The sequence below is a fragment of the Gadus morhua genome, chromosome 5, assembly GCF_902167405.1.
Source record: "Gadus morhua chromosome 5, gadMor3.0, whole genome shotgun sequence".
NCBI classification, from domain to species: Eukaryota; Metazoa; Chordata; class Actinopteri; order Gadiformes; family Gadidae; genus Gadus; species Gadus morhua.
Window position 1 is genome coordinate 20,038,453 of NC_044052.1, and position 25,406 is coordinate 20,063,858.

Sequence of the window (25,406 nt, forward strand, 5' to 3'; positions counted from 1 at the left end):
TTGTGTACTACATTGTATGGGTGTCCGTGGATAACATCAGTGGAAAATACCGAAAGAAATGCTCATTCACGCCGGGGGGTTGTGATGTTGCAACATGTTTTTTTTTTAATAACCTTTTTAGATTTGAAATCTGTTAAAAAATCTCTGTTACAAGGTCCCGACTTTGAGGGTGAGTCAAAGCGCGGGGAAGAAACAAGGGTGTGCCTGGTGCGGTCGGGGGGTGTGCTAGTGGCCTCCCGCAGGGCAGGTAAGGTGCATCCCTACAACGCTACAACCACAAGCCTAAGAACAAACTCCCTGGACTACACAGTGCGGAGCTGCCACGAAACAACGCGAGCGGAGAGCCCACTGCAAAGACACGGCCTGCGACCTAAAGCTTTGTGTGTGTTTTCAAAAACAAAACTCGAAAAATTAACTACAAAAAAGAAAACGCCTCGACGCTGCCCGCGGTTGGGGGCGGTCTGAAAATGGCGGTTGGTTACATTTTAGAGGGGTGAGGTATGGCATGGTAGATGAATCTTAAATCTGTCTTTCTAATCGCTTTTTCCTCTTTAATCACCTCCTTCAATCCATCCCTTCACCTCCACACGAATGCCTCCTTTAAGAAAATAATTAAAACTACAAAACCTTCACGCTGGGGAGGGGCGAGGAGTGGGGGGGGGGGGGGAGAGACGGCTCCCGTGAATTCTGCTCGATGCTCCGTCATCGTGAAATAACAGAGTTCAGTGAAGGAAACCACGTCAATATAAAATCACTCATTCAGAATCAAAGAAAATCACTCTTGTGCAAGAGCTTAAAAAATAACCGATACGCAATCAAACACACACACAAAAGGTAGGTAGAACGCACACCCGACACACATCTCCACATTCAAACACGGCAAACGTTTAACATTAAATTGGCATTTTTCCGTTCCAGGCTCAACAACGTCCCTTTACCATTATGGTACCGTCTCGCAACACAGAGTCCTTAACGCCAAAAACGGCTTACGAACACAAAACGCTGAAACGTTAGCGCAAAAAAAATCATCGAAATTAAAGTTAAGATTTCAACTAGCATCTTGGACATGATAAACGTAAACGCAATTAAAACCGGCCAAGGAGATAAGCTCTCCGTAGAAAAACCTGACTGAAATCTTCCGGGCACTTCCAACGCTAACTTTGCTAACCTGGGAAAGTGTTCTTCAGACTAAAAGGCAGAAATAAATAAATAACAATGGAACTTAATGTTGCTCAGGTTCACAAGTCACAACTGCACTCTCCACACAAACAATAAAACCATCTGTTGACCCATGCCATCGGGAAGCAAACCCATGTTTTGTTAAAAACCGAAAAAAGGTGCTGTTCCTGTTTTGGCAGTTATTCCCCGGAGCCGAGTGACCACCACCCTTCCTCCACCTCCACACACAGACACTACCCGCGTTTCTTCACTTTGAGGGAAAAAAGCCTAGTGTTTCCTTGTCTTATTTGGTCAGTGAGGAAGAGAAAGGATCGTCAGGGTTCAGGAGGTCAGAGGGAATCAGAGAGACAGAGAGACAGAGAGAGAGAAAGGTAAAAGTTAACACATCGGAAAATAGCGATAGAAAACGGAAACCGAGGACTTCCTTCTGTTGGATTCCAACGGCAGACATTTTGGATGGACTGGACCAACTCAGCCTCGGTGGAGGGGGGAGACCAACGACCAGTCCCTCCCCCCAATATGGGAGGTATCTAGGGGGCCACGCCTAGCGACCAGGGGCGTGGGGGAACTCATGTGTCGGACTTGACCAAGTCCTCGACGTGTTTCTGCATGTGTGCCGCAATTCCCTGGAAAGAAGAAAATGATATTCAACCTCTGAGTCGGTCCAGACCATCACTGTCTAGAGTCTAGACCAAGGACGCCGAGCCTAGCAAAGGATCCAGGTAGCCAGTCCGCTCACTTTATCAGTTACCCGGACAACATTTAAAGGAGCAGTAGATGGGAATTAGAGGTCTTCAACTAATAAAAAAGAATTTGAAAAAAACATTGCCCCTCCTTGAGTCATAAATCAGGGTTTTATTGAAGAAGGGAGATGGCCGTGATCTCAGAAAGAGCAGGTAGGGATTAGGGGGCATCACACTAAGGGATGTCTACCCTTACAGGCTGATTATGATTCCACATCGATGGCAACACAAGGACCACGCACACGTGAACCTGTTTTGGTTCTGCGTCGGGTTTCAGCGAGCGGTCCAATCACAGCCCTTGCTGCTGCGTTGCCTCGACGCAAGGTTTCAATTGTTGGGAGGCTCACGTCAGGCTGGTGTGGTGGACCCAGGGGAGGGTCCGTAAGGACATTATGGGTCCGGAAACCCCCTTAAGTTGCGTCGACGTGGAGCCATAACTACGCCTTTAGACTGCAGACATTCAGCTTCGAACCTATCACCTTTCCAAACATTACATCCTCCCAACACCGCCGTGAAAGGAATAGCGCTTAAAGCTGTAGCACCCGTCTAGGACATGGCGTTGTTCTGTTACCTGTTTGGAGCCGTTGCGCGAGCAGAAGAACTCGTCGCAGCTCCTCCAGCGGCACTTGAGGGTCTGGAAGCAGTGGTTGGCGTGGGCGTCAGCCAGGTGCTGCTCCAGGTGCTCCCGCACGCCGAAGACCAGAGAGCAGCCGTGCCACTGCAGACGAAGAGACATACCATGCTGAGTCACCGCTAACTTATGGCAGAGTCACCGCTAAGTAAGTGGTAGGTCACCGCTGAGTTAGTACTGAGTAACCGCTGAGTTAAGCTAACGGCTAAGCTAACGGCTAACCTGACCTGTTAAACCAACCCGGCTAACCTGGCGCTGCTAACTGACTAGCTAACTGACCCTGTTAAACTGACGCGCTAACCTGAAATTAGATTTCCACTGGCTAGATAACTGACCCAGCTAACCTGACCTGCTAACCTGAGATGCCACTGAACGTACTGAGCAGCTAGGCTAACCCCCTCACCATGCAGCGGAAGTTCTGCAGGAGGTTCAGTTTGACGGCCTGAACACTGCCGTCATAGCACCCTGTGTAGATCTGAAACACACGACACAGGTCAAAGGTCACTTTTAAATTCACACCTGCACCGGTCTCTCTTTATGCTACCGCTAATATCAATGTGAAATACATGACAAAATAATAACTCATATCCAACATGATACATTTATTATACACAGACCCAAAGGGAATCTGGTGACAGTTATGTGTTATACAGGGTGTTTGTGTGTGTCTCTCACCATGCTCTTGTAAACGGTCATACACATCACCATGTCCTTGTGTCCTCCATAGACCTGCAGGCGATCATGTGACTGGAGAGAGGGGGGGTCCATGTTTACTTTCTTAGATAGAGAGACGGTTCATCTAAAGAGAGACGGTTCATCTAAAGAGAGATGGTTCATCTAAAGAGAGACGGTTCATCTAAAGAGAGACGGTTAAACTGAGGAGAGGGAGATTGACATTTCAACCAACGAGAGACAGTTCATCTAAAGAGAGAGAGTTCATCTGAACAGAGACCGTTCAGGGGGGGGGGGGGATGAGGATAGACAGGTGAGACCAGGGGGAGAGACCTACCTGCAGCTCGTAGACCCTGACCAGTTTGTCCAGGCTGGCCGTCAGCATCACCTTCCCCAGGATGGCCACCATCGTCACCGCATGGCTGTGCCCTCTATAGATCCTCACCAGCTCCCCAGTCTGCAACGCACAGGGGGTCAAGGGGTCAAGGGGTCAGGGGGTCACGCAGGCCCCAGACAGGGAGTAGGGCTGCGGCAGGGCGGGGTACTCACATGGATGTTGTGCGCGTGCACGGACTGATCGCTGGAGCCGCTGAACACCAGGTCATTCACCACCTGGGGAGACAGGTTCAGGGCGGTTAGAGAGACGGTGGACCTCGTCGGCAATGCCAGAGAGACATCGGTATTCAAGAGGGAGGGAGGGAGGGAGGGAGGGAGGGAGGGAGGGAGGAGGAGAGAAAGAAAGAAAGAAAGAAAGAAAGAAAGAAAGAAAGAAAGAAAGAAAGAAAGAAAGAAAGAAAGAAAGAAAGAAAGAAAGAAAGAAAGAACACAGAGTGAGACAGACAACCAAGAATCCTCCAAGAATCCCCCACAATCCCCAGCTCTCTGCGACACAACAACAGGAAGTCCCATGACGGGAAACAGGAAGTGCGCGCCAACCTTCATGCAGAGCACCGTCTTGGTGTGTCCCCCCAGGGTGCGCAGCAGCAGGCCGTTGCGGGCATCGCGTACGCTGACCGTGCTGTCGTAGGAGCCCACCAGCAGCACCTTGCGGGCCCCCTCCTGGGCCGAGGACAGACAGCTGACGGCCCGGGGCCCGTGGCACTCAAACACCTCCATGGGCCGGTTGGTCTGCATAACATGGAACATGTTATTATACATCAAACACCTCCATGGGCCGGTTGGTCTGCATAACATGGAACATGTTATTATTAGTGCTGTCAGTTAAACGCGTTATTAACGGCGTTAACGCAAACCAATTTTAACGGCGTAAAAAATCGCGTGATTTTTTTATCGCGCGATTAACGCAATTAATTTTTTTTTTTCTTTCTTTGGCTCAAAACAAAGAAGCAGTAGCCCGACTGTTATGTTCAAGGCAGTATGTTTGTATGTTCATCGTTTAATTGCACTATAGGCTTTTTTTTTGTATCGTCCTGTTTTGATCAGTACATGCCAATGTTGTTATCAATAAAAAAACATTTTCTCAAGGCAAGCAGATGCACTTCTCCATGTTGATAAGAGCATTAAAATGAGAACAATTAATGGGACATAAAAATCTAAGGATATTTAGCATAGTAAAAACATTTGCGATTAATTGCGATTAATCGTGAGTTAACTATGGCATTAATGTGATTAATCGCGATTAAATATTTTAATCGCTTGACAGCACTAGTTATTATACATCAAACACCTCCATGGGCCGGTTTTTCTGCATAACATGAAACATGTTATGTTAATATACATCAAAGACCTCAATGGGTCTGTTGGTCTGCAGGAGGCAAGATGTTATGTTATGATGTTATGTTATTATTATTATTGATCAATCTCCCCCATTGGCCTGCAGAATACAAAATGTTATGTTATGTTATTATTACTACCCGTCACATTCACGTTCTATTCAGGCCAGGAGTCGGCAGGTTCTTCACTAAACGATTTTATATTGTTTGTACTCTAGATCTAGTCAATACTACGATGTGATATTACCATAATTTTTGTACAATGCTTAGTCCAGGCATGCAAACTGGCTCGGGGTGAAAAAGGTGAGAATGATGCGTGAGCTGAGAAAAACACAGACCCACTATAGGGTTCCAGGTTTATACTCCGGGGAGTTTTCTTTTACATTTTTTAATGTATTAGGGTTAGTCACAAGCTAAAAAAAAATTACAGGACTGCGCACAATTACGAACAAAGCATTAATTTATAATGTGCAAGGGCAGCCCCAATAGGTACATAACTTATTACAAAATTAAGAAAGAATATTGAGAAGAATAAAAAGAGGTGGGAGGACAGGGCAATAGGAGTATGCCATTATTTATTTTTCTTCTTGGCCTGGATCAGTGTCTCAAGGGCCCGCTTTCGCTGTTTTGCATGCTGCAAAACAGCGACTTCTCTCACCTATATCGACTAGTATTATGTATCAACACAACTGGTGACCCCGCTGAAAAATTCTCTTTCGACGCGTTTCCACCTGAGGGTGCGTTCGGTTCGGTTCGCAAAGTTGCGGCACGGTTCGCGTTTCCACTGCCAAAAGTGGGCGTGACATGGGGATAAAAACAAACCGCGAGGTATTATTCTGGACAATGGACGCGTCGCGTAAAACGTTAGCTTGGGCGAACAAGGAGGTGGAGCATGGACCTATTAAAGAAGACAATACTGTATTAAAGCATGCAATTGTGATGTAGAACAAAATAAAAAGAAAACAAAGTGCTTGCATGATATTGAAGCCTACAGCGATCGTTACTTAACTTGTGTGGTGGTGCCTTATCATTTGTTTACCCTTCACTCCCATTGGCTGAATCGATGAGAACGTTTTAGATAATATAAGGTCGCGGGGAGACGAAGCTCTGTTCGTTTGTATATTTTATTTACGTGACCATATTTTTGTTATGTTTGTTTTGGGAATCAGTTCTCGTCGTTCACCTTCGGGATGTTTACGTAGCTGCCGCGGCGATCGACATCCGGCCTACCATGAGGGTACTGTCGGCGGTGGAAACGCTCGGTGGAAACGAGGCATTTAAAGGCTCCGCTGGGCTCACGCTTGGCCGTTTCAGATGGTAGGCGACTTTCCGCTCGCGCTGTCGGTTGGCCACGCGGCTTCACGAGCGCGCGCATGCGTTCGACGAGCACAGAAGCGACAGTTCCACGGGAGTGCGCCCACTTGTCGTGCCGCCTGACAGAATGCTGCGCCTTCTCTCTGTCCGCTCGCCTCTCCATTGAGAATGTATTAGCAGGCGCTACAAGGACCCCCCCCCCCCCCCCCCCCAAATGTTTTCTCAACGGATCTCCACGAATCACACAAGTGGTCAATTTTGTCTTCAAAACGGCGAATTTCGCCGAAAGGTGACTAGTTTGCATGCCTGTTAGTCAAAAGGACCTGCATTTGGCAATAAACTTGAAGGAGTTTGGTTTCGACATGCCCATAAAGGAGCTAAAACATTTATTGGAGAGCTCCCAGAAGGTGTGTCTCTCTGTCAGTCTCTCTCCTGTGTCTCTACTCTGTCTACGGTGCGAGGCATCGAGGGCTTCTGACCTTGAGGTTGAAGGTGGCCACCGTCCCGTTGGCCAGGCCGGCGTACAGAACCTTCCAGCGGCTGTGCAGACAGAGGACGCGGTCAGAGAGGGAGAACTGCTGCTCCAGGACCCCCGTCTGGAACACACACCCAGAGACACATTCAGAGACCCCTCTCCTCTAGCAGACAACCGAGGATGCTTCCTCTGAGCAGACATTAGGGCTTTGACTCAGAACTTCGTTATTCGAATATAATATAATGAATAGACGCAGTCTATTCATTATATTGTAATGACCACGGAAGAGGCAGTGAATGTAGTATTGATTAGACAGCGATTTATTAGAAACCTAATAAACCGTTGGAACACGCTAGACCGGTAACCATAGCGCCGCGGTAAACAAACCTTGCGAAGCCCAATCCAGGTCTTACTGAAGGCATTTAATGGTCAAAATATTATTCATAAATATTTGAATATATTCGAATATTAATATTAATAAACAAACAAACTTAGCATAGGATTTTTGGGCCAAAGTCAAAGCCCTAGTAGACATTCAACCAATACCATCAGTAACACATCAGTCGTGCTCCTTAAGGACATCCAAAGAAATTCCAAACATTGGACGTCTGCATGCGTCCAGCGTCTGTTTCCGTCTACGTATGACATGCGCGATCCCCCACCCTAGCGGTGAGCAGAAGGTAAGAACCCTTATGAAGACGAGACGTTCAGGAGAAGCTTAAGAACCCCTTATGTTCAGGAGAAGCTTAAGAACCCCTTATGTTCAGGAGAAGCTTAAGAACCCCTTATGTTCAGGAGAAGCTTAAGAACCCCCTATGTTCAGGAGAAGCTTAAGAACCCCCTATGTTCAGGAGAAGCTCCTGTTCCAGGTGAACAGACGGTAAGAACCCTTATGTTCCCTTAAGGCTGTGTTCCTACCCGGAGGCTGTAGCAGCGGACGGTCTGGTCACTGGAGCCCGAGTAGAGGCGGTGGGTGAGCCCCACCGTGGCCGACACCAGCACACAGTTCACCTTGGAGCTGTGGCCCTCAAACACCGCCACACACTCATGGCTCTGCAGGGGGAGAGAGAGGGAGAGAGAGGGAGGGGGGAGGGAGAGGGGGGAGAAAAGATGCAGGGAGGAGAGGACAGAGAGGGTAAGGAGGGGAGAGACGGGGGGGGGAGAGAGAGGGGGGAGGGAGGGGAGAGAGGACAGAGAGGGTAAGGAGGGGAGAGAGGGGAGAGAGGACAGAGAGGTTAAGGAGGGGAGAGAGGGTGGGGGAGAAGGGGGAGGAGGGGGCCAGAGAAGGTAGGGAGGGGAGAGAGAGGGGGGAGGGAGGGGCGAGAGAGGTTGGAGGGGGTGAATCCAACATGAATAATAATTAGGATAATGAGAAGGGGCGTGGCTTCAGCAATCCACCATGAATAATAATGAGTACATTAATAAGGGGCAGGGCTCGCATGGAATCCAACATGAATAATAATTAGGATAATGAAAGGGGCGTGGCTTCAGCAATCCACCATGAATAATAATGAGTACATTAATAAGGGGCAGGGCTCGCATGGAATCCAACATGAATAATAATTAGGATAATGAGAAGGGGCGTGGCTTTAGCAATCCACCATGAATACTAATGAGGACCGGGATAAGGTCCTTGCGGGACACCCACCACCAGGTCGAAGGCCTTGACGGTGCGGTCCCCAGAGCACGTGTACAGCAGGCCCTTGTGGATCTGCAGCCCGTTGACCGCCTCCTGGTGGCCCTCGAACACCCCCTCTGTAGGGGCCTCCTCCTCGCCGGGGTCCGACGACACGTCTGGGACATGCACACACACACAGACACAGACACACATACACAGACACACATACACAGACACACCCACACATACACAGACACATTCCTTATTGTTAACGGCCAGCACCCCATCACCGATTTAAAATGTTTTGCTGTGTGTTATGTTATGTTTATATGTATGTATGTATTAGGGATGGGAACGAGTAGTAAATTCCAAACTCGAGTGATCGAAGGAATTCCTCGAGGGTCAATCTAGTACTCGTTCAATCAAATCTATTTTTAGAATGCAACGCATCTGCAGCAGGAATAGGCCTGATGATGAACGGCAATATTACCAACCAAACATGTAATGCTTACTCTCCATCAAAACAGTCAGAGTTATCAGAGTATTCATTATTTATGTGTTCAAACACATTTTCCTTACAAAAATAAATATGCGTCTCACAATTTAAATCACGTCGAACCAAGGCCTGTAACAGTTTAAAAAAAACAAAAACGAAACAAGTAGCCTAACCATTGCAAATAATTTAAAGCTGCAAATAAAACAGCAGCAAATGGATAATGAAAATACTCAGCGTTGTGATCTTCTCTACACGGCCGGGACTACAGCTGCGTCTTGCGGCGGTGAAAATAGCCGACACACTTGGTTGCTGCGGGTCTGCTTTCCCGAACTCACCGTTGTGTTTCAGGAGCATATGTTTTGCGCATAGCACTTTCTGGTAGCTCGATTTCGCTTGGCACATTTTACATTTCCCCTTATGATCTCCCATTTCTTTAAAGTATTTAAATTCTTCGCTGCGCTTTGCTTTAACCGCCATCTCTTAACTTTTTGAATTCTGGCGTGCCTGCACACGGCACGGAACGCGCAACACAGAAATGGATACATTTCATTTGCTTTGTGCCCACGGCATGCGCTAGTGGCGCCGACAGAAAATTGATACATTTGCTTCAGAAAACGTTGTTTGTGTGTGTATATGCAAACTCGAGTTTGCCTGTCCACCAACCGAGTTCATTTGTAATGAGGAGTACTCGAGTAATCGATTCCTCACGGCCATCCCTAGTATGTATGCATGTATGCATGTATGTATGTATGCATGCATGTATGCATGTAATGTATGTCAATTATGGCACCCACTGAACCCCTGATCATCCCTCTGCATTCCTTCTCAAGACTTATTCCTTGCTAATTAAGGGAGTTTTGTTTTGCCCTCTTGGGGTCAAGGGTCAGGGGGCCGTCATAAACACCCGACCTGTGCAGTGTGAGGTGTGAGGTTGGACCAGGCGGATCTTGACCTCTCACCTGAGGACATCTTGGTCTTGATGGCCTTGGTGGGGGGAGGGGGCATCTGGCCAGCACTTGGGGTAGGGGGGGGGGGGGGGGGAAACCAGTACAGAGAGAATGAGAAGCGGTCCTAAAGTCGATATCTTTCCACTATATGGCCAAAAAGCCCCTTTTTCCCATCTGAAACGTCACTTTGAAAGATTAAAGTCTAAAACATCAAGCATTCAGGACCCGGACGGGCTAAGCAAAAGCTAAAAAGATGAGAAGAAGCTGCTTCTACTAGAGTGGACCACAGCTACACAACAAGGTGGCGCCGGTGCCCGACTCTCACCTGGGGTACGGCCGGACCGCGGGCGACGTGTCCATGTCGCTGGTCGAGCTGACCTCGTTGCAGGCCAGGTTGAAGAACTCCGCCCTGGACGAGTCCGGAGCCGGGCCTAAACCCAGCCCCAGTCCCAGACCCAGACCTGGACCCGGGACCTGGGGCTGCTGGCAGGCCATGGTCACCTCCATGCACTCCTCCAGCTCCGACGACTCGAGGTTCACCACGTCGGCGCACGACTCCCCCATCTCCAGGGCCGAGTCAAACTCCTCCTCCCTGGTGGGGGTCACCCTCTCCCTCTCCCTCTCCTCCTCCTCCTCCAGGGGCTCCCCGTCCTCCGGGGCGGTGGGGGGCGTGGAGGTGCTGACCGTGGACCCGGCGCTGGATCTCCGCCGCGGGGGAAGCCTCCTGGGCTTGGCGGCGGCGGCGTCCTCGTCCGCCTCCGTGTCGCTGGTGGCGCCCGCCGGCTCCGCCCCCTGCGTCTTGTTCAGGACCCGCCTCTTCCTCAGCTTCCTGACGCGCTTCCCCCACATCTCCGTGGACAGCGGCAGGGCGGGTGGGGGGAGGGGGAGGTGTAGCGCCGGGGTCGGGCCGCTCTCCTCGGACTTGACGGAGGCGTTGCCGTGGTTCCCGGGGTCCGAGGTCCGTCGGGGGGCCAGGTGGAGCTTGCTGTCCAGCGGGGAGCTCTCCCGGTCGACCTGGACGGCGCGGTCCAGCATGGGGCCCCCGGCGGCGGGGAGGTCGTCCTGGCAGTGGGCGGGGGAGCCGTGGCCCATAGGGGGCGGGGTGTGGGTCTGGTCGGCCACGGGGCCCCGGTCAGGAGACCACTGGAGCTTCACTGGGTCTGGAGGAGATGAGAGAGGATGGTGATAAGCGGGAGGTTGGCTAATGTTAGCTTATGTTAGCTAATGTTAGCTAGCTACTGGGCTGGTTAGATTCAGCCAACCACTGGGCTAATGTGAGTTAACCGCTGGGCTAATGTTAGCTAAAATTTTGCTCATTGCTCATGTCTCAACCACTTAGCTTATGTCAGCCAACCACTTCGCTAATGTTGGCTAACCACTGAGCTCACGTTAGCTAACCACTGAGCTAACGTTAGCTAACCATTGAGCGGATGTTAGTTAACCACTTAGCGAATGTGAGCTAACCACTGAGCTAACATTAGCTACGCATTGGGCTAACATTAGCCAACCGCTGGGCTCATCGCAGTTTAGCACTGGGCAACCATTAGCTAGCCATTGGGGCTAAAGTTACCTGGGAGGGGGTTGGTTAGCGTAGCCGGTGTCTCTGGCGTGCAGCTTCGGACGAGGGTGACCTGGATCTCTTTGGACTCCCAGTCCGGGGACAAGGGCTCCTGCTTCACCACGGCGGGGGCTGGGGGCGTGCTGGGGCGGGCCGGGGGCGAGGAGGAGGCGGGCGGCGGGGCCGGCTGGCTGGGCGGGAAGAGGTGGACACTGGGGATGCTAACGTCGGTAGCCACGTCGGTAGCCACGGCGGTAGCGCCGGAGGGTGGGGGCGCCATGGAGGGGTCAAACTCTCCATGCTCCTGCTTCACCTGGGTCAGGGACGCTGGGTCTTCGAAGCCCCCTGTGGAGAGTGGATGGGGTCAGGGGACTAGGGACCAATCACCGTGGAAACACAAATGACTTATACTATGACTTATCGGGATAAGTGACGGTACGACGTGGCTGTTTGAAACGGGTTGGGCGCGACCAACCCGTGGTTGATACTGAATCGGCCATCAGAGTTGAATTGACGTCGTACCTTTCATGCCCTTCAGGAGCTCGATGCGTTGGTTCCTCAGGTTACCCATCTCTGTCGCCACCTGAGAGAACACCACTGTTAGATTTACTTCTCTTATTTTACCTAATTTGATCATTTTGTTCTTATTGCATCATGGGTCGGAGATAAACGCAATTTCGATTCCTCTGTATCTCTGGCACATATTTTGAAATTGACAGTAATGTTGACTTTCACTTTCACTTTAGAGAGAGCTGCTCTACAGCTCACCACATGCTGAGGGTTAGCTTCATCCAGCTAGCCTGGGACTCGAAATACAAATCCATAGAGGAGCACGAATGTTCAGAAAATAAATTTGTTTTAACCTACTCTGCGGAGGAATCTGTTCCTCCTCCAAAGAGACAACAACAATGTACAACAAATATGTTCACAGTGAAACAGAGCGAAAAGATGTGAAACTAAGAAAGAAATTAAAGATGGTTGACATCTGTGGTAGAGGGCGGGATGACACGCCATACCCATTGATTGACTAATTCCTAGTCTGGCTGTCTGTCGGAGACTTGGTGACTGTTTTGTCTGTCTGTGCCTTGTCCATCTGGGATAGTCTGTCTTTCTTTAGGTATGAATGCCTGTCTGTCTGTCGGTCTTCCCAGGACCAGTCTGTAGGTCTGTCTGCCTGTCTTTCTTTACGTATGAATGCCTGTCTGTCTGTCTCACCAGGTGCTGTCTATAGGTCTGACTGCCTGTCTTTCTTTAGGTATGAATGCCTGTCTGTCTGTCTCCCCAGGTCCTGTCTGTAGGTCTGACTGCCTGTCTTTCTTTAGGTATGAATGCCTGTCTGTCTGTCTGTCTGTCTGTCTGTCTGTCTGTCTGTCTACCCAGGTCCTGTCTATAGGTCTGTCTGCCTGTCTTTCTTTAGGTATGAATGCCTGTCTATAGGTCTGACTGCGGGCCTACCTGCTGCTTCTGCACCATGATGCGCTGCACATCCATGTAGGCGGCCTGCAGGGTGGCTCGGGCCTGGAGGAGGCCGTTGTCCAGGGCCTGCAGCGACAGGCTGAGCTCCTCCTCCTTCTGGGACACGGTCAGCAGCTGGTCCACCAGGAAGCGCTCTGGACGGACACACACACACACACACACACACACACACACACACACACACACACACACACACACACACACACACACACACACACACACACACACACACACACACACACACACACACACACACACAGTTGGTGAGAAATCAGCTGTAGTAGCAGCTTCCCACCACAGGTGGTGCTGTAGGACTGGAGTATTTTTATAATATATTGTTATTAGACATCTCATTATTGCAAGTACTTATTTTAAGTACATCAACTGCTCCTGCTTTGTATATGATAAATGGTGAAAGCTATACCAACCCTTCTTGGATTTGATCTTCATCCTTTTGTTCTTCTTCAAACTGTGGATCTCTTGGCTTGGAATATCCTACAAAATAAGGACAGAAAAATAATAGGTTTTGTTTGAAAACCACATCAACAATAGATAATAAAGTGTATTTCACTAACATGACATAAGGCGCAAATGGCACAGTTGTGCAATTATGGAGGAGTGGAGGTGGTGGTAGTGAAGGACCTCCACCCCCACCTCCACCTCCACCTCCAGTGTGTGGTCTCGGGTGGTGTCCCCAGCTGCACACTCACCCCGGCCGCTCTCCTCTTCTTCCCCATGGCCTGGGCGTCCAGAAGCTCCGCCCCCAGGCCGCCGACCTCCACCTCTGACTCCGCCCTCTGGAGGACCCTCCCCCGGCCCTTCTTGACCCCCTCCGAGGGCCTCCGGGCCCCCACTTCAGGGGCCCTCCCCGCAGCAGGCCCCCCGTCGGCCCCGCTCGCCGGCTCCGCCCCCTGGCTGGGGAACACCTTGTGCTCCGCCTCTTCCTGCTCCTCCGGGGCGGGGGGGCGGGTCTGAGGGGGCGGGCCCCCCTGCTGCTCCTCCTCCTCCTCCTCATCCTCCTCCTCCCCCCCCCCATCCGGCCGGTCCCCGGGGACGTGGCAGGAGAACAGGTCGAGGGAGGGGGCGGGGCGTCCGGGGGCCAGGCTGCTCTCTGATAGGCTGCGCTTGCGCGGGGCCACAGCGTGGGCGGAGTCCAGCAGGGAGTCCCACTGGAAGCCCTCGAGCAGGGCCATGTCGGGGTCCTCCTCGTGGGGGGGCTCCTCGCGGTCGTAGGACACCATCTCGATGCCGAACCTGCGTGGTGGAAGGGGGGGGGGGGGCAATATTGATTCACGATTATTGAAACGATTATTTTTTTAGTTTGAAAACATATTTATTATTCAGCATGTCTCTCAGATTTATTTTTTGCAACTGAGGACTGGTTGAAGAATTGTCAAAAAGAAAATGCTCCAATCTAAAATGATATACAGATATGTATTCAGCTGTCCTGCCCTTTCCATAAAGTATTAAAAAAAATAATGATAATCGATTATGTTAATTTCGTGATCGTTTGACGCTAAAATCGAAATCGCGATAAAAATTGGGTGAATCAACCAGCCCTAGTTTGTATCCAGCCTTGGGCCGCGGGTCTGGGACTACTGCTTACACCAGAGACTCAAGGCTCACTTGAGAAGAGGTCACCTGAACTCGGTATAGCCTCCCCCCCTTACCCCCCACAGCCCCGTCTCCTCCCTCACTCTCCTCAAATCACCATCTACGCACTTCTTGTGTGTTGTACTTCCTGGTACTTAAATAGCACTTGCGAAACAAAACCTCTACTCATAAACATGTACTACTTCAGCCAGTTAAAATCTACTACTACTACATCATCACCAGCATCCACGACCACCTCTAAACCCAGTAAACATAGACCGCTACCAATACTATTAAACCCACTAACCCAGTAAACATGTTTTGCTACCACCTCATCTACTACTGGTAAATGTTGTTCAACCCAGTTAACATCTTCCCTTCACAAAAGAGGCAGAACCAAAAAAGTGTCTGCTTGTGATTGGCTGAAATGTATCCCTGACATTTCAGCCAATCAGCAATATACCACGTAGCGTAATAACTAGAGCTGTCAGTTAAACGCGTTATTAACGGCGTTAACGCAAACCAAATTTAACGGCGTTAAAATTTTTATCGCGCGATTAACGCAATTATTTTATAAAAAAAATAAATAATAATATATATATTTTTTTTTTTCTTTGGCTCAAAACAAAGAAGCAGTAGCCTGACTGCTATGTTCAAATTACATTTGTTCAAAGCAGTCGTTTAATTGCACTATAGGATCTTTTTTTGTATCGTCCTGTTTTGATCAGTGTATATGCAAATGTTGTTATCAATAAAAAATCATTTGCACAAGGCAAGCCGATGCACTTCACCATGTTGATAAGAGAATTAAAATGAGAAGAATTATGGGACAAAACAATCAAGGGATATTTAGCATAGAAATAAAATTTGCGATTAATCACGATTAATTAGAGTTAACTATGACTGGAGTATGCGATTAATCACGATTAAATATTTTAATCGCTTGACAGCTCTAGTAATAACACAGAGGGGGGGGGGGGGGGGGGGGTCACTGATCGACCGCACAGCGTCTCACCTGGGCCACCCCTTGCCCTGGCCCTGCTTCTTCCGCACCTCCTGGTACACCTGCTCCCAGTTGACGTTGCGGCGGGACCCCGAGGAGCTGATGAGCTGGCGGACGGTGGGCTTCAGCCCCGACTCCTTCTCCGCGTCGCCCCTCCGCGACTCGCTCACGTTGCGCACGCGCCGGGCGATGTTCAGGTTGGGCTTGTGCAGGCTGGGCTCGTGGCTCCCCGGCTTCCCCTTGGAGCCGGCGTGCTTGGTGAGGAGCGGGCCGGTCAGCCCCAGGCGGGTCAGGCCGGGGGCGGCGGGGGCGGCCGGAGGGGGGGGGGGGCTGCTGCCGTTCGGCGCCGTCTCGCTCTCCTCGGAGCCGGTGCCCTGGTGGCTCCTCGACACCTCCACCTCCTCCTCCTCCTGCTGCTGCTGCTCCACCTCCATCTCCACGGCTGCCTCCGTGCAGCCCCCCCCCTCCCCGCCCCCCCCCTGCTCCTGCTCCTCCCGGGGGCCGGGGACGCCGGCGGTGGTGGAGCTCTCCGGGGTGGAGGAGGTGCTGACGTGCACCGACTGGAGGTACTCCCCACGGTCCGGGTAGGACGCCGCCGCCGCCGCCGCCTTCACGGCCCCCCCCACTAGGGGAGGGTCTCACCAGCCCCGCAGCGCGGCTCCGACTGCAGCTGTTCTCCTTGTCGGCCCCCTCCGGGCTCTCCGGGGAGACCCGCTGCACCTCCTCCTCCGCCGCCGCCGCCGCCACCGACGGCAGCGGCGGGGGAGGGGGGGCCGTCTCCTTCCTCCTCTCGCCGGGGACCCCCCCCACCGAGCCCCTCCTCCCCGGCGCCGCCTCTTTGGATTTGTTGGGGAGCTCTGGGATCTGCTGCTCCTGTCGGGACTGCAGGGGCCCCCCCACGGCGGGGCCCCTGGAGGAGCCCGTCTTGGGCTCCGGCTCGGCGGGCTTCTTGTCCCGCGTGGGGGTCCGGACGGGCCTCGGCTTGTCGGGAGGGGTCAGGGAGGACTTCCTGTCTCTGTGGTCGGGCTTCCTGGCTTCGGTCGGCGGTTTGAGCTTTCCAGTGGAGCAGGTGCTCTGGGCAAGGCCTGAAGCCGGCTCTCCCTGCCTGTCTGCCTGCGTGTCTCTCTGCGTGGCTCGCTGCGTGTCTCTCTGCGTGGCTTGCGGTGTGGTTTGAGGCGTGTTTCGCTGCGTGTCTCGCTGCGTGGCTCGCTGCGTATTTCGCTGCGCGTCTCTCTGCGTGGCTTGCGGTGTGGTTTGAGGCGTGTTTCGCTGCGTGTCTCGCTGCGTGTCTCGCTGCGCGTCTCGCTGCGTGTCTCGCTGCGTGTCTCGCTGCGCGTCTCGCTGCGTGTCTCGCTGCGCGTCTCGCTGTGTCACTTCTGGTGTCGCTCGCTGTGTGTCCATCGGCGTGTCTCGCTTTGTGTCTCGCTTTGTTTCCCGCTGTTTGTCTCCCCGCGTGTCGGCCTGCGTGTCTTTGGTCGTGTCTCCCTTCGCGTCCCGCGGTGTGTCTCCCTTCACGCCGGCGCTGTTCCTGCCGCTGCCGCTACTGTGGTCGTCCAGATGGGCGGCGTTGCTGCTGCTGCTCCTGCTCCCGCTGCTGCTCCGGTTGCGGTTCCGGTTCTTCTTGCTCGTGGTCGGCTTCTTCTTCCTGCCGGGGGCGTCGGCGTCCGACTGCCGGGGCCTGGCGTCGCGCTCCACCGGGGCCGGCTTGGCGAATACGCCGCCGCTGCCGGCCGTCTTGTGCTGGCACGGGCCGCCGCCAACGCCAACGCCGCCGCCGCCGCCGCCGCCGCCAACGCCACCGCCGCCGGCCGTCTCGTGCTGGCACGGGACAGCCGCGTCCGGGTACCCCCTGGGCGGGTGCGCGTCCTTCTCAAAGGCCTTGGTGGGGGGGTACGGCGACCAGCGGCAGGCCTTGTCCGGCTTGGGGTTCGTCCCGTTGGACTTGGGGCTCGTGACGTCGTTGCTGCGGTGGCAGACCTGTTGGGGGGGGAACAGCCCCGGCGGGGAGGGCTTGGGGAGGCCGCCCAGGGGGGGGGCAAAATTGACGGGCCGGCCCTGCGGGGGCCCCAGGTTGACGGGCCGGCCCTGCGGGGGCCCCAGGTTGACGGGCCGGCCCTGCGGGGGGAACTGGGGGATGTTGTTCCGGCCGTACAGCCCGTGGCTGCTGCCTCGGTTGCTCAGCCAGGGGTGCCGGCCCCTCGGGGACCCGGGGGCGTACCCCATCAGCGGGGGGGCCCCGTACCCCTGGGAGCTGCCCAGGCTGCCGCCGGACCACTCCCCCGGCGCGCAGCCGTGGAAGCCGGGGGCCGCGTTCTGGGCGTGCCAGGTGGCGCTCTTCCCCTGCAGGCCCTGGGCCCAGGCCGGGTGGTCCGCGGCGCGGGCACCGTAGCCCAGCGGGGGGGGCTGCCTGCCCTGGATGTTGAGCCTGAAGAGCTCCTTGGCCTCCCGGAGACGCTCCTGGAAGTCCTGCTGACGAAGGCGCTCCGACTCATCGCGCGCGCGCCGCGCCGCAGCCGCCTCCTCCTCCTTCCTGTTGGGGGGGGGGGGGGGGGAGACAAAAAACAAATAAAATAAAAGAATAAACAAAAAATAAACAAACCTCTTTTTAAGTTGACTATTATTTTCTTTTGATCCTGAGCAAGTGTCAATGCTGAAAGCTAGACAATGGATATTAGAGGAAGTGGAAAAGTGGTTGAAACGTCAATATGACAACGAGGACGAAGGAGAATCCGTGAAAAAGAGGGCGCATCCAGAAACACCAAAATGGAATATAATTGAATCGGATTTACCGCTACATGCGCTGACCCTCAACCGGCGTTGTGCTTCTTTGGTGGCAAGACATTTGGCAATAGCTGCATGTTTCTCCCATGTTTCGCAGTAAAGTGTGAGACTTTGCACCGGTTTAATGTTCATGTTTACACTTCCGATTGGGCGCCGACTATTTGGAACACATAAAACCTACACAAAGGTTTTGTGCCGATGAAGGGGGTACTCAAAGTATGCTTAAAGTCACCAAAGTACCGTAGTCTGACCAGTTTGTTGTTGGTCGATAGTTGGTCAACAGCACCACGTGATTTGTACTTAAAATCATAAGATGCATGCGTTAGAATTTCGGGTTTCATCTCAAAATGACTCTAGGGCTGCAACTTCCTCCTCTTTCCTGTTCAAAACACTGAATGTATACATGGAATACCATGGCAGGAATAGTATCAGTTAATTATAACTGATACTACTAATAGTCTCGATTCTAATCTAGAGTCAAAATAACATACGCCTGTGTTACAAATTGACTCGGTGTTCAACTCTACTCTGGTCTACCCAGTAATCCTGGGCTGTGGCTGAGAGGAGCTGTGGGTGAGAGGGCAGGCTTTGATAGACGAGCCTGACCACGTGCCTTCTCTATGAAGGGACATGTTCCAGCGTGACCGACGGACAGCTGCAAGACTCCCCTCAAACAGACCCGGCTAGACGAGCACCGACCCAACTTCTAGAACTAGACGTTCACCTAGATCTACAGCAGCAGCATGTGTAGCCTAACACAACAGGGATACCCTTATAACTCATATATGGCTTTATGCAATAAAAACCCCTTGTTACGTTACATTATATTTACAGTGCATTTTAAATATGATGCACATATCTCTACAAACTTCCAAGAAAACTTCCAAGAAAACTTCCAAGAAAACTTCCAAGAAAACTTCCAAGAAAACGTTCAAAAAAAATACTCTTTATGATAAAATTGGTGGAGGAGTTGGTGGAGGTGCTGGATGTCAACAACCTCCACCATAACTGGACAACTGGGCCTTTTCCACCCGATGTCATGCTCGTGAAGAACAATTAGCGGGACTAAGAGGACTTGTGTTATCTGGAGGAGGAGGGAAACATGCCCAGACCACCAGAGTGTGGCGGGGGCTGGGCCTTGTGTGGGAGTTGGCGATAAGAACCAGAGGAGCTAATCTGGTGCGTGAGGCTGACATCTGACCCGTGCCCGGCCCTGCTGCGGCCCTCCCCGATGGGGCTATAACCGGCCGTGACCACTGCAGGGAACAGGACTATACATGGCCCAGGAGGGGAGAGACACAGACCAGGGGGGGTGGGGGCTAACACAGACACAACAAACGGCCCCGCCATGGAGACAAGCTCTTCAGATATCGGACTGGGACACTGGAGCAGGCGCCAGGGGGTCGTTGGGAACCAGTTGGAGATTGGGTGGAATTCCTGATTGGAAAGTGGTTTCACAAATGTTTGCGAGAAATGATCCACTCGGAAAGAAGGAGAAGTGACCGTAACTACAATTAACACAAATTGATAAAGTGCTGTTCCAGGGAAAGAGAATATTAAAAAAAGTTTCTTTGCCAACTTTGAAAAACATAATATTTTTGTGACATTTCAATGATGCAGGTAATGAATTATTGCAACTCATATTAAACCCACTACAAGACTATTCTAAGCAACCACAGAGCAGAGAGATCTGAAAAGCCCCGCCTGAAAAGGTATTCTGAACAACAAGTCTGACTAAGGAGAGCCAACGAAAAAGTGCAAATAAATAATTTAAAAAAGAAAATCACACACAAGACCTCAATTGCACACGTACTACAAGTCAGAAAGCAAACACACATTCAGAGAAAGAATTTTGTTCCAACGTTGTTCTCAAGAGCTCTAAGAAACCGCCCACAACCACAACCACATCAACAACAACAACAACAACAACCACCACCACCACCACCACCACCACAACAACCATAACAACAACAACCATAACAACCACCACAACAACAACCACCACCACCACCACAACAACCACCACAACAACCAGTACAAAAAAAGCCCCCCAAAACCCCAATGTCGCCGCGTCCTACCGGATCAGCTCCTTCCTCTTCTCGATGAGGTCCACCAGGGCCTGGTCGAAGTAGTCCATGTCCCGGTCCTGGCTCCCCGCTCCGGCGGCGCTCTCCGAGGCCTCCACGTTCTGCTTGTGCTGGGGGCTGGAGATGTGTCCGGCGTAGTCCGTCAGGCTGACCAGCGTCACGCGGCACACGGTGCAGTCGTGGCCGCAGTCCCTGGGGAGGCAGGGCCGGGGCAGAGGCTGCTCAGTGGTGGCTTGCGGCATGGCGGGCGGAGGGGTGGACGGGCGGGCGGGCGCTCGTTTTTTTTTTTGTTTCGGTTTCTGTTTCGGTTTCTCTGGGTTTCTGCAGAGCCGTCGTTACGTCACAACGCCGACAGGCTCTGAGGTTTTTTCGCGTTTAAAAAAAATAAAATACTCGGTGTAAAGACTCACAGGAGAGGAGGGTACTCGACAGTCCTGTTTTTTTGGTTTCGATAAATCTCGAAGAAACGTTTTTTTCTTTTAAAAATCCTATTTATACTTTTAAAGATCAGGAGGTAAGCTAGCTTAGAATTTCTTGTTAGTTTTGAATTAATTGAATCTTTTTTTGTAAGAACTTCCTGATCTCGTGTTGCGTCGGTGGCTTCAGGGGTCCATGGATGACAGGGTGAGGGTAGGATGCCTGGCCACGCTAGGGGCCACGGTGCGGGCCTATCCACCCAGCCACGGTGCACCAAAGCTGGGACGCGCACGGACGGCTGTCGGGCTCGCTGTGGAGCCTGCTGGGCGGTTCCTGGATGGTGTCCCTCGTGCACTGACACGCTATAGAAGGAACCGTCCGATTTTTTTCCCCCCTGCTCCGTACACGCCCCCCCCTTGGGGTCCAAAGGCCACGCCCCCTGCTCCATGGCAGCCAGTGTGTTATTAAAACATTTCCCAGAGCCTGTCGACCAATCGGGAGCAGCCGGTGTAAGAGGAGCCCCAAGTACAGCTGCACTCTAACCCTCGTTTCAAAACCCTCCCTCATCCTCCAAGTATGACCGGTGGAGGATCAGTGGACCCTGGCTGGCCGTACTTCAGAAGGGCGCTGCTGGAAAGTGTGTCATGGCAAGCGGCCATTTTGCCATCACCGGTGTGACATTTTATAGACCGGGTCGGGTTTCACTTTCCAAATGTTCTGTCATGGTCTAGCTTGACTTCCCCGTGACCGAACGCAAACGGATCCCCCGTGTGATCTTATAATTCGTTCTACGCTTTAAACACCCCACTCATGTGATGGCGTAATGATTTTATAAAAAAAATTGTTTGCTCAATAGAACGGAAATGGCAATCGACTTAAATAAAAAAAAAAACAAAGCTATCATGTACAACCCTCACGGCAAGAAGGATGGACGTAAAACACCCTTCACACAGACGTCAAGCATTGTTTTATCCCACAAAAGGTGGACCTTGTTCATCTCGTGGCCATGTAGGTAAGTTGGGTGAAGGAACAATCTAGAACCTAAAAGGAAACCATGACAGCTCAATGCATTATTTTTAGTTTGTCATGCATTCCATTCCGCCACCCAGGTAGCATACAGAATGCATCCTGACAGGGTCGTTCCCATTTCCCCCCAAAGGTTCTAGAAGGTTCCCCGGACAGAGGAACCAACATGGCAGCCAGGTGAACGAGGTCACTGTGCCGTACATCTCTCTTTTCCCTCCATAGAGCGGCATACTTTGCTAATCTGCCGGAGAGTCACGGGACAGCCAGTTGGCGTCCATCGGACACGCCTGTTGTTCTGACCGTTGGCGTCTAAATATACGCGCCCTGGCGGGGGACAGCTGGCTGCACCTCTTCTCTGGCTGATAACCGCTATGTGCACGTGGTCGTGGCGTGCTCGTGTTCATGCACGGTTAAGTTCATGCAACTTGACCGTAACCGCGTAACCTTTTCACCCACTGTTCATTCATTCATTGAGGCAATTTCGAAAGATATGCAGATTCAGCTAGAGATTTTCCAAATTGCTTATTTATGTTCCTTCATCGTAACGCATCTTCAGTCGAACAATAAGGTAAGAAAATAAGTAATCTGGAGTAAGGTGCTGATTCATGTCGATTTAAATAATGATTTAAATTGGAAGCATCATTTTTGCAACTGGTTAGCGTTACAAAAGCGTTGTGTTTATACTGATAAACTGGCCATGGTACAGGTGTTTGATGCTGATCACCTGGCTTTGGGACAGGAGTTCAATACTGATCCCCTGGCATTGGTACAAGTGTTTAATGCTGATCACCTGGCCGTGGTACAGGTGTTTAATGCTGATCACCTGGCCTTGAGACAGGTATTTAATACTGCGGGTTTGCAGGTGTGACGTGTCACGGGTAAACTCACCTGCCCTTCAGTTTCTCCAGCTCCCGGTGGTGGAGCATGGTCCTCATGTGGTCGTCCATCTCCTGGAACCAGAAGATAAAGAACAGGATTAGAATGACCTGATTATTCACACGCCATCTTTTTCCTTGTTACGTTTTACTCAGAAGCTTCACGTGCTAAAAGATGGAAACACAATAAATAAAATAAAACAAAATAAATTACAATTAATATTTAATTAATTACAAATAATTGAATACTCAAAACAAAAAAAAACGAAATAACTTAATAATAATTATAATAATAACCAAACATACTAAGTCATTTGAAACGGCTTGAACACAACATCTTAACATTGTGAGGAAAGACCTAGAACAATGATATTAATATCATAGGGACGTATCCAAGCGACAGGGGGAACAACACTCTCTTCTCCATTCTGAAACGTGAGCCGGCAGAGCCCTGTGTGCAGCACGTTGACACCTCCTACAGTAGGGAGGGACAGCTGCAGAGAGCTCTGTCTGACAGGCCGAGCCCAGCTCAGCCCGGGCTCAGAGAGAAGCCTCTCTCATCACTCTGTCTGTGGCTGAATCACCTGCTTTGAGCTGCACACCATCTCGCATAGAATGCACTTCCGCTCTCTCCCCATCTTGGAAACGGTTCAGGGTTGCCTACGCCATGACTGGGAGGGGAAAGAAGAACACAGTAGAACATGTTTACAACATACAGTGTCCCATGACGGTCGCAGAGAGCAGCCCTGCTCTGGAGGGCTTTGACACGCGGCCTCTGTATTATAAATAGTGCGGATCAACCTCCGCTGGACTCTGCAGCGCTGCTGGACGACCCAATAGCGTACAGTAACGGCATGCAGAAGGGGGTTATTGGGGGGGGGGGGCTACAGCCTCACCAGCTGAGACTAAGTGACCAGCGGGCCAACGTTGGATTCTGACACCTCAGACCGAACCCTGGGGTCAGGCCGCTGACGTTCTCTCTTCCTTCAACTCCACAACCCAGTTTCTTCCAGCATACTGCGGTCGAATGCCTGGCGGAGCGGGGTCTGATTACCACCAGTGGGTACAGTCACAACCCAGCCTGCAGGCAGGGCACTCACTGGAGGGGGCGTGGTGGTAGGTCGCTGTCTACGCTGGTTTTTAAACATTCACCACCACAGGAGCATACATTAACACCAGCAAACTATTGGAAGGGAGCTGAACTTTGACCGTGGCAGCCAAGTGTGAGATTTTTTTTGCCCCAGCCACCTTCGAAAGATAGGCCACACCTGACTCACACCTTGAGGTCATGCCCGTCTGAAAATAATGTTCTGTTTGGAGTAATCGCTCCGCCCAACAGATGGCACTATTGACGTTAGACCTATGCATCTTAACAGGTTCCATAGGTTGGGTTATTATTTATAGTATGTCTTTAAGCACAGCGTGTCCAATGTGATCTACAGGACACAGCTACAGGTCATAGAGGAGCAGATGGGGATCAGTGCCTCTTGCTCATGGTTGCAAGTGGACAGGGGGGGAGAACCAGGTACCTTCAGGCTGGTGGTTGAACACACCAACCACTACACTATCCTTCCCTTAAAATCCCATTTCTTAGGCATTTAGTTGTTATATTGTCCTCGAGCCAAAGCGTTATCTGCAGCGGAACGGTGTGCAGGTTTAAGTAAAGGGAAGTCTAGGGAAACAATATAAGAATCTTCTGCAGGACATCAACGATTAGGACCTTAGTAGCACCATGAAGGATGTTATGAAATGCATAATGACCCTGCAGTTATCAAAACACAACTATGTACAATAAAAGCAGATAATTATAGGGTATTAGATATAGACGGAATATAACACCTGACTCAACCATATAGTTCATATTTCAAGGACAAATGGATACAATATCATTCAATGCATTGGTGGGAGAGGTATTATCAACATGGGCTATGTACAAATCAACCTGAGTATCATGCATGTTGAATAACGTGTCTCCTGGCCACCAGTCATGGATCATCCACTTCTAACTGCTGATGGTATTCACAACACCTAAGTTTTGCACACATCCAAAAGAGACTGGTGAGCTTTTAATCTGTCACCTGTATACCTGAACAAGGATGATGATCCTAAATATGTATGGTTCGCACGCAGTGTTGTTAACCGGAACAAATTCACTAATGTTTGGTGCATTAGTGGGAAGCCCAACTGACCGACTGGTATTCTATCCACATGGTCGATACATGCAGTTCCAGTAAGATATATATTGATTTCCAATCACGTTATGCGAGTCAACGACGGCTAACCCTAGCTAGCTGCACACACCCCCATCACCACCGTTACGTGTTAAACAAAGATGGCATGCAGGGCAAACCCAAGTGGTGTGTTTTTGCGTTCGAGTGTCGTACCGTATGTACCTCTTTGAGATCCAAAAGTTTGTAAGGTCTGAGGCAAACGAACCATTCTCTCCTCCACCGTTGAGGCTAAGTTAGCCAGCAAGCTAACAGCTAGCAGCAACAACAACACAGTCTGAGCTGCATTCACGAGCGACACGGTTCACGAACAGTGTGTTACTCTAATGGGTTATAATTGTGGATTTTATATTTCAGTAAGACGTCGAAAGCTTAATGAAGATCTAAAGAAAAATAATAATAGTTATGAACGGAATGTAAACAAAGCCCCTGGTTCGGATACACTTCCTGTCGTTTTGTTGTTGCAGAAACGCAAACCCCGCCCCTTCAGAAGTAACCTGTGGCCTATTCTTTTAAAACATTAAATAACTTTTGTGAAGCAATACATCTGTTTT

At 51.1% G+C, this 25,406-nt stretch overlaps 1 protein-coding gene across 4 annotated transcripts; it reads right to left on the minus strand.

Moving 5' to 3' along the window:
- Nucleotides 1–77: 77 nt before the first annotated feature.
- Nucleotides 78–25,328, minus strand: znf106a (zinc finger protein 106a). 4 transcript variants are annotated; one of them, XM_030356322.1, is made up of 18 exons: nucleotides 15,451–16,023; nucleotides 13,553–14,096; nucleotides 13,271–13,337; nucleotides 12,822–12,976; nucleotides 11,889–11,949; nucleotides 11,379–11,711; nucleotides 10,134–10,968; nucleotides 9,821–9,876; nucleotides 8,396–8,541; nucleotides 7,666–7,800; nucleotides 6,752–6,868; nucleotides 4,162–4,353; nucleotides 3,775–3,837; nucleotides 3,563–3,682; nucleotides 3,229–3,300; nucleotides 2,957–3,028; nucleotides 2,494–2,640; nucleotides 78–1,805 (listed from the first exon to the last, which is right to left on the minus strand). In XM_030356322.1, the coding sequence occupies exons 1-18, from the start codon at nucleotides 15,870–15,872 to the stop codon at nucleotides 1,749–1,751; spliced, it is 3,594 nt and encodes a 1,197-aa protein (XP_030212182.1). In that variant the 5' UTR covers nucleotides 15,873–16,023; the 3' UTR covers nucleotides 78–1,748. The 4 variants fall into 4 exon arrangements, with proteins under 4 accessions (XP_030212182.1, XP_030212185.1, XP_030212184.1 ...); XM_030356325.1 differs by lacking the exons at nucleotides 78–1,805; nucleotides 2,494–2,640; nucleotides 2,957–3,028; ... (1 more) ...; nucleotides 3,563–3,682; nucleotides 3,775–3,837 and having other exon boundaries at nucleotides 4,327–4,408; XM_030356324.1 differs by lacking the exons at nucleotides 78–1,805; nucleotides 2,494–2,640; nucleotides 2,957–3,028; ... (11 more) ...; nucleotides 12,822–12,976; nucleotides 13,271–13,337 and adding exons at nucleotides 20,298–20,498; nucleotides 22,638–22,699; nucleotides 23,209–23,295; nucleotides 25,018–25,328 and having other exon boundaries at nucleotides 13,713–14,096; nucleotides 15,451–17,968.
- Nucleotides 25,329–25,406: the final 78 nt, after the last annotated feature.

Coding starts and splice junctions, on each gene's coding strand:
- znf106a (XM_030356322.1), bottom strand. CDS start 15,872: ATGGAGGTGGAGCAGCAGCAGCAGGAGGAGGAGGAGGTGGAGGTGTCG. Junction 13,338..13,552: donor AGAAGAGGAGAGCGGCCGGG/GTGAGTGTGCAG, acceptor CTTATTTTGTAG/GATATTCCAAGCCAAGAGAT. Junction 4,354..6,751: donor TGGCCACCTTCAACCTCAAG/GTCAGAAGCCCT, acceptor CATGTTATGCAG/ACCAACCGGCCCATGGAGGT.